Below are 12,281 nucleotides of genomic sequence, written 5' to 3' on the forward strand. Positions count from 1 at the left end.
ACAGACGGACGGGAGATGCCTTTGACTAGAGTAACCCATACACATTAAAATGACAAAAATGCCCTTATTTTTCGAGCCTATATATTAAACGAGTACCTATTAGAGCTCGAGCTCGGCTCGTTTCTCTCTGTTAACGAGCCGAGCCGAGCTCTTATCGAGCCGGGTCGAGCTCGGCTCGCGAGCTGCTCGGTACGATTAACAGCACTACTTACCGCTGATTTGTCTGGCACACCCTCCTTAGAGTTTCTAGAAATATATTTGAAAAATAAAAAAAAATCTCTCAGCAGAATAATCCGTCCATTCCAGCATAATTAAGACCCCTGATTAAAGAAATTACTTTGCCATTTAAAAGATTACGTTAAACATTTTCGTGTTCGGATACAATCTTAAATAGCGCGTATCAATTTTGACAAGAACCTTATAATATAAAAACACAGTTGACAGCAGGATAAACGAAGCATGGAGTGAAGGACAAAACCGGATTCATATAAAATTTCAGCTATTGCCACATTTGCCAATATTGCCCCTCCCCCGTCAATTTCTTGTCTCTGTTATACCAATTGCAAGTTGCATTATTATTGCACAAGTTATTTAGCGAGATTTAGTTTAATGTCCATAATGACAACGAAACGCAATTAAATTAATATGCACTATATGAACACTTGGTAATAAAAGACAAGGATTTGGTAATATGCACTGTATGAAGTCTTTATATATAACAAGTATGAAAAGCAGAATTACACACAGCTTATTAAATTAATTAGATGTTTAGCAATACACTGTAAGTTATCACAGAATCCATGGATAACGCAAAGCTCCATGTGGCTATTGTCTCAAGCCCCGGCATGGGCCATGTCATCCCGGTCATTGTTCTAGGCAACCGCCTCGCCACCGTCCATGGCGTGCGAGTCACCATACTAGTCATCACAACAAGCAATTCCGATGAAGAGTGCCGATTCCTCAAAACGTTGACCTTGTCAACACTTGTCCGTGTTATAGCTTTGCCCCCAGTAGATATCTCCGCCAAAATTACTCCAGCAACTGCTGCTGTCACACAGCTATGCATGTCCGTCCGTGAAGCTTTACCAATCATCAGGTCAAGTATTGCTTCGATGAACTGCTGCCCAGATGCCCTCATCCTCGACCTGTTTTGCCCCTCGGCCATACCCATTGCCCGGGAGTTCAACTTGCCCGTTTACGCATACGCTCCCACAAATGCATGGTCTACCACTCTCTTCATGTACATCCAAGTTCTTGATAAGGAAATAGAGGGTCAATATGTTGAGCAAAAAGAGCCCTTGAGGATCCCGGGTTGTAAATCGGTTCGACCGGAGGATGTGGTTGATCCGATGTTGGACCGGAACGATCAGCAATACCATGACTACATTGAGCTAGGGATTGGGCTTACAAGGTCTGATGGTATTCTCGTCAACACTTGGGAAGATTTGGAGCCTACAACGCTCAAAGCCTTGAGAGAAAACGAAACCTTGAAGCCAGCAGTTAAGGTATCGGTTTACCCAATTGGTCCATTGACGAGACCGGTTGAACCATCTAGTTTGAAGAGCAAAGTGTTGGAGTGGTTGGACGAGCAACCTGTTGATTCGGTAATCTATGTATCTTTTGGGAGTGGTGGAGTTCTTTCAGCTGACCAGATCAAGGAACTAGCTTTTGGGTTGGAGCTGAGCCAGCAAAGGTTTATTTGGGTGGTTCGACTACCCTTAGATGGTGGTTTGGGCAAATCAGATGATCCCTTAGATTACTTGCCTGATGGGTTTCTAAACCGAACCAAAAATGCGGGGTTCGTAGTCCCACTGTGGGCTCAACAAGTGGAAATACTGGGCCATCCATCCGTCGGGGGATTCTTGTCTCACTGCGGATGGAACTCCACTTTGGAGAGCATAAGCGCCGGCGTACCAATGATTGCATGGCCACTTTATGCTGAGCAGAAACTGAATGCAGCCATGTTAACCGAGGATCTCGGCGTGGCGGTCCGGCCAGAGGTGTTGCCAACCAAGAAAATGGTGGAGAGGGCAGAGGTTGAGAAAATGGTGAGAATGGTAATGCAACAGAAAGAAGGCCAGGAGATGAGACAAAAGATGAAACAACTCAAGTCAAGCGCGGATGATGGTCTAAGCAATCGAGGGTCGTCGTTTAGTTCGATGTATAATGTCCTTGATGAAATACGATTAAATTCTCGCAATCAGAATCATTGATATTAGTCATTCTAGGCGGTGATGCATGCATCCACGTGATGAGCTATGAGAAGCAAATAATTGTTCTCTAATAGCATATGTGAATTGGAACTTTCACTGTATTGACAGAAGCCAATGCATTTGTGTAGACTAGTCGCTGTCTGTTATGTTATGTAATCCCTCCGCCCCACTTTCATAGTCTTATTTTCTTTTTTCGTCTGTCTCAAATTGTAGTTCACTTTTCAATTGAAGAATGTAGTTGTATTTTAATTTTTCTAAAATACCCTTATTCAATGTAAGTTGTTGTTACTATAAACCTACTCCATTTAATGAGAGTTGATTCTTTTTTTACCATCAATTCAAGTTCCCATAAGGTTGTACTCTAATTAATGTGAGGGTATTTTAGAAAAATAGCTACTTAAATTAATTGTTCCAATAAAGTTAACTACTTTTTATTAAACTGTGTGAAAAAAGAATCAGGACTATCAAAGTGGGACGGAAGGAGTATTAAAGATATTTGTTAATCTAGTAGACTCATTAGTTAATCCTTTGATCGATGTAGGTAGACCTAATTTCTAGAAAGCGAAATTTACTACGGCTGCCTTTATTATCTAGTTAAGAGTCCTATTAAGTTTTAGAACCTTATCTAACGATTAGTTTTAATACGCACACAGACACATGCCATTTAATTAGTATTGATTTTGGGTTAAGATGATTTTGGTGCAATAATTTTACACATGCTAGTTTTTGCTTTTAGCTGAAAATAAATAATAATGTATTTAGTTTTTGTTTTACATCCAATTAAGTAAATAGAGTTACTAACTATATATATACCTGAGTTGTTGTCTAGCTTGCAAACAAATCATAAGCACGGTAAATTATGTATTGATAACAAAGTCACGGGCACATATAAGTGTTTTCTCCAATTGAATTTGTGAAAAAACTCTGAGGACTAACTTGAAATGAGATATAAGAATGAATTTTAAATATTTGATATTGATTTTTTATAATAATGTAAGTGAGAGGGGTTAAATCTGAGACCTCACACTTACATTCTTTTCTCTAATCCACCCGACATATTCATTTTTCTTGCAAATCAAATCTACAAAATATAACCAAGAATTCAATGATCCAAATCCATATTCAATTGACTAAACAATTGTTTACTCCTTATAATCTTATTTGTGCTTTGACAACATGATGTATTGCCTTTAAGAGATAGTTGATTTGTAAGTCAAGTTGTTTGGGTTAGGAATACATTTTTCTTAGCTAGTTGTTATATCTTATCCATTTTAAATTATAAATTCAGAGAAGATGCGGTGCTCCAACGCCATTATTCAACTCCATTTTCCTACACAATACACATATATAATGCTAATTCGTACATTACAATGATCTAAAAGAAGCTAATCAATACCAAGTTTCCAAATTAAGCAATCTTTTCCTAGCCAATCAACATACATTGGAAGAAGATGCTTAGCTGTTCAAATGTCCAAATATATGAACAACTCCAAAAGTATACAAGCAACAAAAATCAACAAGGGGGCGTTAAATCAACAAAAATTATACAAGTCAGGAAATTTTAATACTTTTTCTCCCTCTAACTATAGTATTCTACCAAGAATTACTGAAATTACTCAGTATTCTGCTTTTGATTACATTTTTTTGAAGCTTAGGAGTTGACAAACAAGCACTTGACTGGGAAATTGAACATCAAAAAACATATTAAAAATGAAGAAAAGTACTAGATTGAGCTTTTGCAAACTCGTGTTGCTTGAGCCTTGATGTTCGAAGGAGCTGTCGATGCCACGGTGATGAAGACTGACGGTTGAAGCATGAAAGATAGAAAAGCAGCGACTATGGCGATTAGGGATTTGGTTGCTTAAGGTTAACTATTAAGAACAAAAGATGGAGCTTTGGAGCTGGTGATCGTGTGGGCTTATCCAATTTTTTGTATCTTTTCCCTTCTTTAGTTTTTTGGCTCGATCAAGATTAAGTCAAAGTTTTTCTTAAAAAAATTTAGGCAGAAAAAAAAAGATCGAGTTTAATCAAGTTTTTTTGGGTTCACCGGCCAATCTCGGGTGTTAATTGGGTTTGACTGAGTTTTTAACCTTTGAGTATTTGAGCAAACTTGAACCAGATGCTTGACCGATTCTCAGTTCTACTGACCGGTTCAATCCGAGCCTAAAAACACTGTTTATAGTAAGGCCAATTGTCAAGGTACAGATCTACCCCATTGAACCGCTGGGCAGACAGGTTGAACATGGTTGTTTGAAGAGTGAAATGGTCGAGTGGTTAGATAGGCAACCTGTTGATTCGGTGATATAATTATCTCTTGGGGGGTTTCTTTCAGCTCAGCAAACCAATGAGCTGGCTTTGGGTTTGGAGCTGAGCCAACGAAGATTTATTTGGGTTCTTAGGCCACCTTTAGATGGTGGTTTGACCAATTCAAGCGACACATTAGACACTTGCCTGAAGGATTCTTGAATCAAACCCACAAGATTGGGCGTCGTGGTTCCAATGTGGACTCAACAAGGAGAGATCTTGGGCCACCTATCAGTTGGGGGTGTCTTGTCTTGCTGCGGGTGGAACACGATTATAGACAGCACAAAGGGCTGGCGTACCCATGATTTCAAGGCAACTTTATGCGGAGCAGAGGCTGAAAGAGCACAAGGGCTGGCTTACCCATGATTGCATGGCCACTTTATGCGGAGCAGAGGCTGAATGCCTGCACGTTAGCGCGGAGGAGCTTGGTGTCGCTGTCCGGGCTGAAGTTTTGCCTACCAAGAAAGTGGTGGAGAGGGGGGAGATTGAGAAAATGGTGAGACTATTGATGCAGCGGAAGAACGGCCTGGAAATGAGAGCCAAAATGAAAAGTTCAAAATTCAGTGCAGATAATGCTCAAACCAATGGAGAGTTAGTCATTCAATTGGATGTCTGAGGCTCTTCAGGAAATAAGACAAAAGTCAGGAAATTAAAGTGGGATGGAAAATTTTGTGGTCTGGTGGGTGATTGTTCATTATTGCTGGTGCATGATCACCTCCTGGCCGCATCCATTTCACGGGCAGCGAATCAATGTCGTGCAATCCCAATCAATCCATTTAAAAGTTTTCAATCGTCACCACACATGAAGGCAACTAAGATAGGCGGTCAATATTGTGTTGCCAGGAAAATTATTCATCCACAAAGTTCTCGTCAAGCTTAAAGTGACCCAAGATTGTTAAGTGCATGCGTAAATTCTAAAGGGGTGTCTCACATATCGTAATTTTCCTCTTGATGATCATATATCGGAATTTTACATTAATCTAACTTCCGTATCTTCGAATTTTGAGACCCTATTCGATTGTTGTCGGCCTATATCTACGTCCAGAGTAAAAAGAGAAAATTCAGGACCTGGTTTCTCAAGTGTGGAGCCTGTTTCTATTTTCTTATTCCTTTTCCTCATTGTTCCTCGAAGAAGAGCCCAGGTCCGTGTGTTTAAGTTTTAAAGTCATCTAATTCTAACTGGGAAAGTTGTATTGTAAAAGTTGAAGACAGTAATTTTGACCATTCTGAACATTCCAACCTTCACTCTTTTTCAACATAATACATACAATTCAGGATGCAACTTGCAAGAAATTCTCAAAGGATTTTTACATCGTAAGCGAGTCTAAAATTCTAAATCGGTGAATTATCTATTGCCTAAGGAAAGACTTGAGCTTTGAAGATGGGGGTCAAAGCTTCAAAAGTTCATTTGTCCACATACTTGAATATTTCATCACACCTGTATACTTCCATTGAGTACGACCGTGACTATATATGTCCGTTTCGATAAAATAATTATTGCAGGCTTGTTCGAGATGAGATCCAACGTTAAGTTTGAACTCATTAACCTTTCGTCTGCTCTTCTACCCCAATAATATCTCAGAGAAACAAAAGGGATAGATGCTGTAACGTGGTACATATATAGGAAGTAAAAGTAGCGGTCAAGGCACCAAGTACATATGAATACAAGGCCCCAAGTACATATGAATACAAGGCCAAGCACTAAAACCAAGGTGATGACCATGTGGAATCAATCTCAACACAGCAGAATCGCTGATATTTCAGTTATTACTCGTAAAAACATTCAAAGTTTTGCCAGATTTCGCCTTAATGTTTGATTTGTTTCATCGGAGGTAACGTTAAATCCTATATATGTGGATACCATTCTATATCTTACCATCACCATTTCACCTTCTTAAACAGACTATAGGGAGGTGACTCTATTGAAATAGGCAAAAACCGATGGAAGGTTAGTAGTATAAGAAATCAAACTCTGATAATATGATATGACTATATGTATGTGTGCGTGTGTAGGTTATATGTCGACATTTGTATAGAAGAGGGTAATCAATGTTTGAAGCATTCTTTCATAATTGGTCGTTTATTTGTTTGTTGTATTTATAAGACACTACTTAATTGATAACTACTGAATTTAGATTTAGAACGGGAGGGATAATCGTCTCTTGAGTTTTGAGAACATTATGGATGCGTCGCTGTTAGATTGTCAACCATGCTGCTGCAGAAGATAATGCTTTGTATATCCTCTAGTTGGTCACCTGCCTATTCACCCTTCACTAGTTAATAATTATCATCGTTATCGTTAAAGTTTGTGGCGGCTATGAATTACTGTTGAGAGTAATGGTGTATGAAAGGAATCTGTGGAAGAAAGACACATGCTATGACAATCATGACAGTGCAGAAGGCAACGAGACGCCCTTTTAACAAGGGTAAGGAGTTTAACTTATTCAGCCGGCGATAAAGCCATCACCAATTTTTTTTTTTTAAAAAACCCAACCCAACACTTGCTCTTCACTGGCTTCTTCCCACATCCTTCCAAAAAGGACGACCAAATCGAATATGCTATGCTCATAAACTTTCGTGTAGTTTTTTTTTTCTCGCCTTTTGATTGCTACAACGTTGGAAGTTTGTATATGAACTACTAGTATAATGGACTTCCCAAGGCGTCATTACTTGCATGAGTGGCCCCTAGACATCCACAAAAATAAATTTTCTTAAAATTCGCCTTTTGAGGCTGTTTGGATTGTGTTTTCTAAAGAGCTTTTGAAAAAATTACTTTAACATTTTTTAGAATGGATTGTTCGATAAGATAAAAAGGCGATTTAAACATTTGTAAAAGGAATATGACCAAAAAATTTTCTTCATTGCAGTCCAAACAAAGCAAATTTATACCTGAAAATGTATACCTGTACCTGATCCTTTCCATGCATGTTGGCGAATTTTTTTACTGCAAGACAACAAGAGGGTGTAGAAATTAAGTTACAAATTTTGCTCCGATAAGGTTAAGATTTGCTTGTAATTTAAAAATAAGTTGCAGTTTGTCATCTTGCAATTATGCTACTAAAATTGATAAATATCTTAGTCTATCAAAATCAATTCACCGTGTTACGTCGTAGTTGCATTTGTGGAACTAGGACATCCCACTTTAATTGGGAGGGAGTGCAAAATGGAAATGTCTTGGCAAACGATAAGTTTGGAGCCAAGTACTTAATGTCAAATAGTTTTTTAAGGTAGATAATCACATTTACAAGTAAGATTTTTAAAAAATTTTCACGGTTTTTTTTTTTTGAGAGGGAAGTATTTTTAGGATAGCAAATGAGATTATTGAAATTATTTTCGTTTGGGGAAAAAGGGGGGGTTGCGCGCTCTTGGCACCTTGGTCGTCGATTGATATTCCCTTGTTGAACTTCCTGATTCTATAAAGGCTGGAACCTTTCTTTTTTCCTTTGTAGCTGTTGGCGTTCACAATACGACTAGCCAATGGATAGCCAAAAGCTTCACGTTGCCATTCTCGCAAGCCCCGGTTTGGGTCATCTCATCCCTGTTCTTGTGCTGGGAAACAGGCTAGCAACCCATCATGCTGTTAAAGTTACAGTACTGGTCCTCACAACCAGCACTTCACCAGCAGAGTCTCAACTGCTCAAGCCCCCATCCGGTCCAAAAGTAGTGGACACAATTAACATTCCCCCGGTGGACATCTCTCACCTAATTGATGCCAACACTAGGGTGGTCACACAATTATGCATCATGGTACGTGAGTCTCTACCGGGTGTTCGGTCCACAATCGCGGGCATGAAGCACCGGCCGAACGTCCTAATTGCGGACCTCTTCTGCACGGAAGCCTTTCCGATTGCAACTGAATTTAACATTCCCAAGTATTTGTACATTCCCACCACTGCATGGTTTACCGCATTAACTTCGTATTGCCCGGTGCTTCATGAACAAATAGATGGTCAGTATGTTGATCAAAGTGAGCCGCTCCAAATCCCCGGTTGCAAACCGGTCCGGCCGCAGGACGTGGTTGACCCCATGCTAGACCGGAACGACCCGCAGTACAGGGAGTACTTGAGGCAAGCGATGGAGTTCCAGCTGGGAGACGGGATCTTGATGAACACTTGGGAAGAGCTAGAGCCCGTATCGCTTGAAGCGTTGAGGAGAAATGAATCTTTACGGGCAGTTGTGAAGCCACCGGTTTATCCCATCGGACCGCTAACAAGACCGATCGAGCTGGCCGGTCCAAAGAGTGAGTTGATCGAATGGCTAGACAAGCAGCCACATGAGTCGGTGATATTTGTCTGTTTCGGAAGCGGTGGCACTCTATCAGCTCAGCAAATTACAGAGCTAGCTTGGGGTTTGGAGTTGAGCCAACAGAGGTTTATATGGGTGGTTCGACCACCAGCAGAAAATGGTGCGGATGAGTCGTTTTTCACATCGGGGAGCGCTTCTGATGGCACCCCGGATTATTTACCAGAAGGGTTCCTCAGCCGAACGAAGAAGACGGGTTGGGTTGTACCCTTGTGGGCCCAACAACCGGAGATCTTGAATCATCCGTCAGTTGGGGGATTTCTGTCGCATTGCGGATGGAACTCAGCGGTAGAATGCATCAAAAGTGGTGTTCCAATGATTGCATGGCCGCTTTATGCGGAGCAAAGACTGAACGCCACCATGCTAACGGAGGAACTCGGGATAGCGGTCCGGCCGGAGATTTTACCAGCTAAGAAAGTTGTGGACAGAGAAGAGATTGAGAAATTGGTGAGAACTGTGATGGAGTACAAAGAAGGAAAGGTCATGAGGGATAAAGTTAAAAAACTGAAGAATAGTGCTGAGAATGCACTGAACAAGGGGGGATCCTCTTACGATACCATGTGCAATCTCCTGAGAGATATTCAGATGAGGTTGAGGTTTTGAGATCCATGGTGTAATGAAATAGTTCTAATGGTACATGGTAATGAACTGATGAAAATGAACTAAATGTAGTGGTTGTACCCTTCGTGTCAAATAAAATGGTAACCAGGCAATTTCCTTATGTTTATCTACTGCAAATTTGATGTGTAATATACAGTTACTTATTCCATAAATTAGCCACATATACACTATATCTTAAGGACATGTTTTGGTTGACTTTGAGAATACACTTGTCAGGTAGTTTCTGTAGGAACTCAAGGCTCATCTTCGAATAGAAATACCTGCGGAATCTGGCAATTACCACTCACTATTTTCTAGACATTAATCAAGCAGGATTGGTAATTGACCCAAAATAGTCATTGTTTATTAAAAATAAAAAAAAATCAAACATGTTCATTCATATATGTATTAAAGAACTAAAAATCTGTGAACTTTCTGCACGAACCAACCAATAGTTATCGAGAAAGGAAAATCAACGACTCACATGTTGATTACTCAAGAGTCAAGAATATGGCTTCAAAACAAGTATAGTTTCAATACGGCCATCATTTTCTTTCGCATCTCTTGCTCCTTTTAAGCTGGCTACTTTGTACTATAGAGAAAGTCGCATGAGGTTGGTCTCTGGTTCGTAGGAGACCCCCGCTTCATGAAAAAAGTGATTCATCAAGTCATAGATTCATCATATCGGTTGCCCAGAACTCTTGACTGGTACAGCAAGCCAATGACTCGGTTGCATTTCCTGTACGTCGTTAACATTTGTAAAGTCTGTTTGAAAGACTTCTCCTTCATCCAGTTTTAATTTTTAAGCTACCCACCTCGTTTCGTCGTTATGAATACATGGACGTGTATGGACGCAGACATCTCTTTCTCTCTGATATCAACCGTAACGTCAGGAGTTTATGAGCTAACCAAATTAAAACTTTTGAACAAAAACATGAGTTTAAAATGATTAACCCAATTTATTTAATAACACCATGAGCTTAAACTTATATATATACTAGTTTTTTCAGCCTCACGCGATGCGTGAGGATGCCCTGAGTCTGTGTTAAACAAGTTCAAATGAAGACAAGTGAATTAATATAAAATAGTTATATACTAAATACATGATGGGTGCTAGTAATTATGGGGAATTTAACTTTAGGTAAATTGGTTATTGTCATTATTCGTTTACTCAATTTATTTATGAAATTGAAGAGATTTTTGTACCTACTGGACTTGGACTACTAATTGACTTAATGTGAGATATCGATACGATATATTAGTATTGATATGTTAGTATTTCATATCTGCAATAAATTATCAACGATCTAACAGTCGTCATGTGTGTGAGTGTGTATTTTTTCCTAATTGCATTGATAATTAAGACCTTGAAATTAGGTTATCTAACATTCTTAATGTAGCATTAATCAGTAAGTAATGACAAAAATTAGGTAGAATTATAAGACATGGTTATCTAACTTTTTTAATGTAGCATTAATCACTAAATAATGCCTAAAATTATAAAATGGGTTTATCATTTTCTATTGTTTGCTATACTTGAATAAGCTTTCAAACATATTTAAAAATATTTTTAGACCAATGTAAAATTAAATTAATTTTTTTTGTATATTCAATGGCTTTTTTCTTTTACATTAATAGGTCTGGATGCATGACATATAATTTTTATTCAATTGTATCCCACCATGAGCTCGGTTTATATATACTATCATTTCTTTAAATGGTGAATTCCAAATCGACTTGTGTTTACAGATAAATTGAAATAAAATGCTAAAAAAATAAAGGATGGATCTATTTTACAAATAGGGTGACAAACTCGTGTTTAAAATTGAAAAATATGTATTTATAGAATCATTTTTTCATACTTGAAAGAAAAAATTGGGACTATTGTAAAAGTTCAAAAACTATCTGTGTTGTCCACAAAAGAGAACAATAAGTCAACAAAAATTAGGGTCAAAAAATAACAAAATTACAAAACAAGCAAATATAACATACATGTTGAATGAAGGGAAAAATAAATGGCATGATTAAAAAATATGGCAAACACCTCAGGCTAAACTAATACTCATAAATAGCTAAGGTGGCCTATCTCTCTGGATCACAAGGGGCAACAATGACTCAAACAAAAGAGGTACAAAAAACAAATAAATTACAAAGGAACCACAATACTATAGCATGCATCTTCCGGTGTCCTGAGTAAGAGAGAAACAGCAAATGGCATTATCGAAAAATGAAGCACCACTAAGGCTAATGCTAATCACATGAAGAGGAAATTGCTGCCACGCGGACAGAAGTGAATTTCCAGCAAAGCCACCACCACTGAATGACAAAAGACCAAAGCGCCCCTCAAGCTCACACAAATCGCACTATAACCAGCCCAATTTCAGTGTAGCAATCCGAACTCCCGCTTTTAGTATAGTAAAGATATATATATATATAGTTTTTTATTATGTACCTTTAGGATGCATGATAAGTAGACAAAATATAAGGGATGGACCCACTCCAAATTTTAAACATTATTATTTTCCCCCTAGAAACTTTAGCCAAAGAAATTTTAAACTTTTTTAGATAACGGACACCCAAATCTACGGCTTATCATATGCCTAAGTGTACAAAATAGAAGAACCTTACACACACACATAAGGGCTAATTAAATCCACACCCTCCATACTAAATCCACACCATATACACTTATTAAAGACTTGTGCCCGTAGGTTTTAAATTTATTTGATACTTCTTGTAGTTTCAAGAAACATATATTTATATAATAAAAAAAAGAAAAAATATGGTTACATTGTTAAAAACATATTTTCAAAGATTTTACAAGGGCATAAGAATATTTACTAATTTAAAAGTTAATTTAGC

At 38.4% G+C, this 12,281-nt stretch overlaps 2 protein-coding genes across 2 annotated transcripts; both read left to right on the plus strand.

The window, feature by feature from the left end:
* Nucleotides 1-688: 688 nt before the first annotated feature.
* LOC113778257 (anthocyanidin 3-O-glucosyltransferase 5-like) lies at nt 689-2,503 on the plus strand. Its single transcript, XM_027323593.1, has one exon. It carries the CDS (start codon nt 801-803, stop codon nt 2,211-2,213), a length of 1,413 nt encoding a protein of 470 aa, XP_027179394.1. The 5' UTR covers nt 689-800; the 3' UTR covers nt 2,214-2,503.
* Nucleotides 2,504-7,958: 5,455 nt separating this feature from the next.
* On the plus strand, nt 7,959-9,551 carry LOC113778177 (anthocyanidin 3-O-glucosyltransferase 5-like). The gene has a single exon (XM_027323476.1). It carries the CDS (start codon nt 7,995-7,997, stop codon nt 9,420-9,422), a length of 1,428 nt encoding a protein of 475 aa, XP_027179277.1. The 5' UTR covers nt 7,959-7,994; the 3' UTR covers nt 9,423-9,551.
* The last annotated feature ends 2,730 nt before the right edge of the window (nt 9,552-12,281 follow it).

This window comes from Coffea eugenioides, chromosome 7 (genome assembly GCF_003713205.1).
Source record: "Coffea eugenioides isolate CCC68of chromosome 7, Ceug_1.0, whole genome shotgun sequence".
NCBI lineage: Eukaryota > Viridiplantae > Streptophyta > Magnoliopsida > Gentianales > Rubiaceae > Coffea > Coffea eugenioides.

What these genes read in the sequence shown, in the direction of transcription:
- LOC113778257 (XM_027323593.1), top strand. Translation starts at nt 801, where the DNA reads ATGGATAACGCAAAGCTCCATGTGGCTATTGTCTCAAGCCCCGGCATG.
- LOC113778177 (XM_027323476.1), top strand. Translation starts at nt 7,995, where the DNA reads ATGGATAGCCAAAAGCTTCACGTTGCCATTCTCGCAAGCCCCGGTTTG.